At 25.7% G+C, this 2,556-nt stretch overlaps 1 protein-coding gene across 1 annotated transcript in view; it reads right to left on the reverse strand.

Annotated features, from left to right (window-relative positions):
* Positions 1–384: 384 nt before the first annotated feature.
* Positions 385–2,556, reverse strand: part of LOC100573176 (COP9 signalosome complex subunit 1b-like) — a 4,933-nt gene continuing 2,761 nt past the window's right edge. The window contains exons 5-9 of the mRNA XM_029492249.1: positions 2,320–2,397; positions 2,022–2,251; positions 1,091–1,196; positions 899–987; positions 385–832 (exon numbers count right to left, since the gene is read on the reverse strand). Of these exons, the coding sequence (XP_029348109.1) occupies positions 640–832; positions 899–987; positions 1,091–1,196; positions 2,022–2,251; positions 2,320–2,397 (696 nt within the window). The 3' untranslated portion in view covers positions 385–639. The remainder of the gene's footprint in view (positions 833–898; positions 988–1,090; positions 1,197–2,021; positions 2,252–2,319; positions 2,398–2,556) is intronic.

A 2,556-nucleotide genomic window follows, 5' to 3' on the forward strand; every position in this document is an offset into this window, starting at 1 on the left:
GAAATTTTCAATTTTTTTTTTTTTAATATATTGATAAAAAAATAGTATGTTTGTTTTCAAACAGCTTTTAAATATAATACAAGATTCTTCATTAGAGCATTCTGAAAATATGGAGTCTAATACACCATCTAAGCTCAGAACTATTGTTATTTGTTTGTATGTTACATTTGATGTAAATTCAAAATCTAGTATACAGCTGAACGACTTCCAAGGCTTTAATTAGAGGATACTACCAATGCATTTGTTGGCTCCGTCTTACAAATGTGCGAATTTATCAAATTTTAGTTCACTAGTTTCGATTGTGTGTAGTTAGTTTTAATATTAGTGTGAATTAACTTATGATTTAACTTTTAGGTAAGAAAATTATCTGTGCTAAATTATTAGATTATAATTTTCAAGCCAAATATGAGCATTTTTAATTTGTGATACTTCAAATACTCATATCTTGCATGGAAATTGAAATATCGAAAAACACTTCAATGCTAAGAGCACAAATAATGCTCATGTTCGTATCAAAAAGTTTGATAATAAGTCAAAAATCACTGTAAAATCAAAACTAACAGCACACAATTGAAACTAGTGAATGGAAATTTCCTATGCTTGTAAGACAGAAACCACAAATGCATAGATAGCATCATCTTAAGTATAAACCATATATTTTTTTACTATAAATATTTGAAAGTCAAGTACAATGAGACTTACTTTATTAATGGAGTCAATACGAGCCTTGATGTGACCATCCAAAATTAGTTGCACAAGTTCATTTTCTAAGTCAGGCAAAGAAGTATTGAAAGATAACGCCATTTTTCTTAAATCAGCAGAGTCGTATGGACTAAATAATTACAAATTTGATTATTATTAAAACTATTATTTAAATGTTGTTAAATATTTAGCTTACCAGAGATATTGAATCATTGCTTTGCTTCTTATATCAGAGTAGAGCTGGTTTATGTGAGATCCAATGTACATATCAAGAAGTAAAATTGGCTAAAATGAAATATATATTATGTATTCTTAAAGTTATAAAAACAATTTAGAGCAAATAATATGAAAGGAAATAAGGAATATACAATTAATAAATGTTAAGTACTTTTATTTTGTTCAACATTTTTAAACAGACTTCATACTTGGCCTCACAAAACTTGAAAATCGCTTCACGTACTTCATGTTCCAGTTCAAGGAATAATTTGAATGAGCTAAAATAAAGTTGGTTATAAACATGATGATTTATAGTGATTACTGTTAAAAGTGAATAATAATAATGCAAATAAAATACTACTACTAATATTTTAGCTTTTGGGGTGAAGTATGAAATTATGTCAGCCAAAAATTTTTTAAATTTTAATATTGATACACACATATTATTCAGTAAATACTAGATTACTATACTAATGTTAGCACATCATAAGTAATTAAATAATAAACATTTTTTTTTTATTGTTTTTATATTTATTTATTAACACAGTTATAATAGTTGAGTATATTTGTTGTTTAGTATGATTAGTATGAATAAGTATAATATTATAGATAATACAAACACGCAATATAAAATAACATAGGTGGAAATCAATAAAATAATACGAGTCTGTTCAAAATAAGGAGTGATGGATGAGTTGGATATTGGAAAAGGTGTAGTCAATAGAGTGAGAGACATAACAGGAATAATGTTCCAAACATTGCATTTCCTCACTTGTCATATACATTTTGTTATAGGTATTTTGCCCTTTTAATAAAGAAAGTACTAAGTACTAACATAGTTATTTGTTTCTTTAATAATTCAGTAACTGATATAACTTGTAATATAATTTAACTACAATACAATTGTAATACTAACATGTATTAAAAATTAAAATGTATAAGAAGTTAATTTTATGAGATATTAAATAGTGTTATTGTGTGTCATATAATATTTTTTATTTTAGTATTGATTTGATTTTCTGTGGCCCATATTAATTTATGTATATAAATTATAAGTCTAATATTAACAAACCTATAATATTTATACATACTGAAAAACTTACTTGTTGCAAATTACTTTATTTTGAAGTTCTGAACGGTTAAAAGTAGCTAATGCGCAAAGTCCTCCATAAATAGCAATATCATTAGGTGTCATTACGCCACAAGAATCCCAATTATCAAGATTGGCTTTCAAGAAATTTTGGGCAGCTAATTTGTATTTACGACCAGCAAGTTCAGCTAAGCCTGTCATGCATTTAAGCGTAGAACTGTATGTGGTCAGGAGTTCAGGATTCTAAAAAAATCAAATACAAATTACTATTGGATATATCATAAAATATTAATCATTTAAGTTATTATTACTTCCACACAGTTCGGAGTAGATTCAGCTTTAATTATGTAATCGGTAACATGCGACCAATTTCGCAGATAAATTCCAACCTGGTAATAAACATAGTGTTTTTATTATCAAAAATGAATATTTAAACTAATAAGATATGAATTAATTACAAATATATTTTATTTTATAAAAAAATAACTAATAAGTAAACTGTAAATTGAAATAAGTCACTATAATTCCATATAACTAAAAAACTATGA

The sequence above is a fragment of the Acyrthosiphon pisum genome, unplaced genomic scaffold (assembly GCF_005508785.2).
Source record: "Acyrthosiphon pisum isolate AL4f unplaced genomic scaffold, pea_aphid_22Mar2018_4r6ur Scaffold_21100;HRSCAF=23030, whole genome shotgun sequence".
In the NCBI taxonomy this organism is placed as follows: Eukaryota; Metazoa; Arthropoda; class Insecta; order Hemiptera; family Aphididae; genus Acyrthosiphon; species Acyrthosiphon pisum.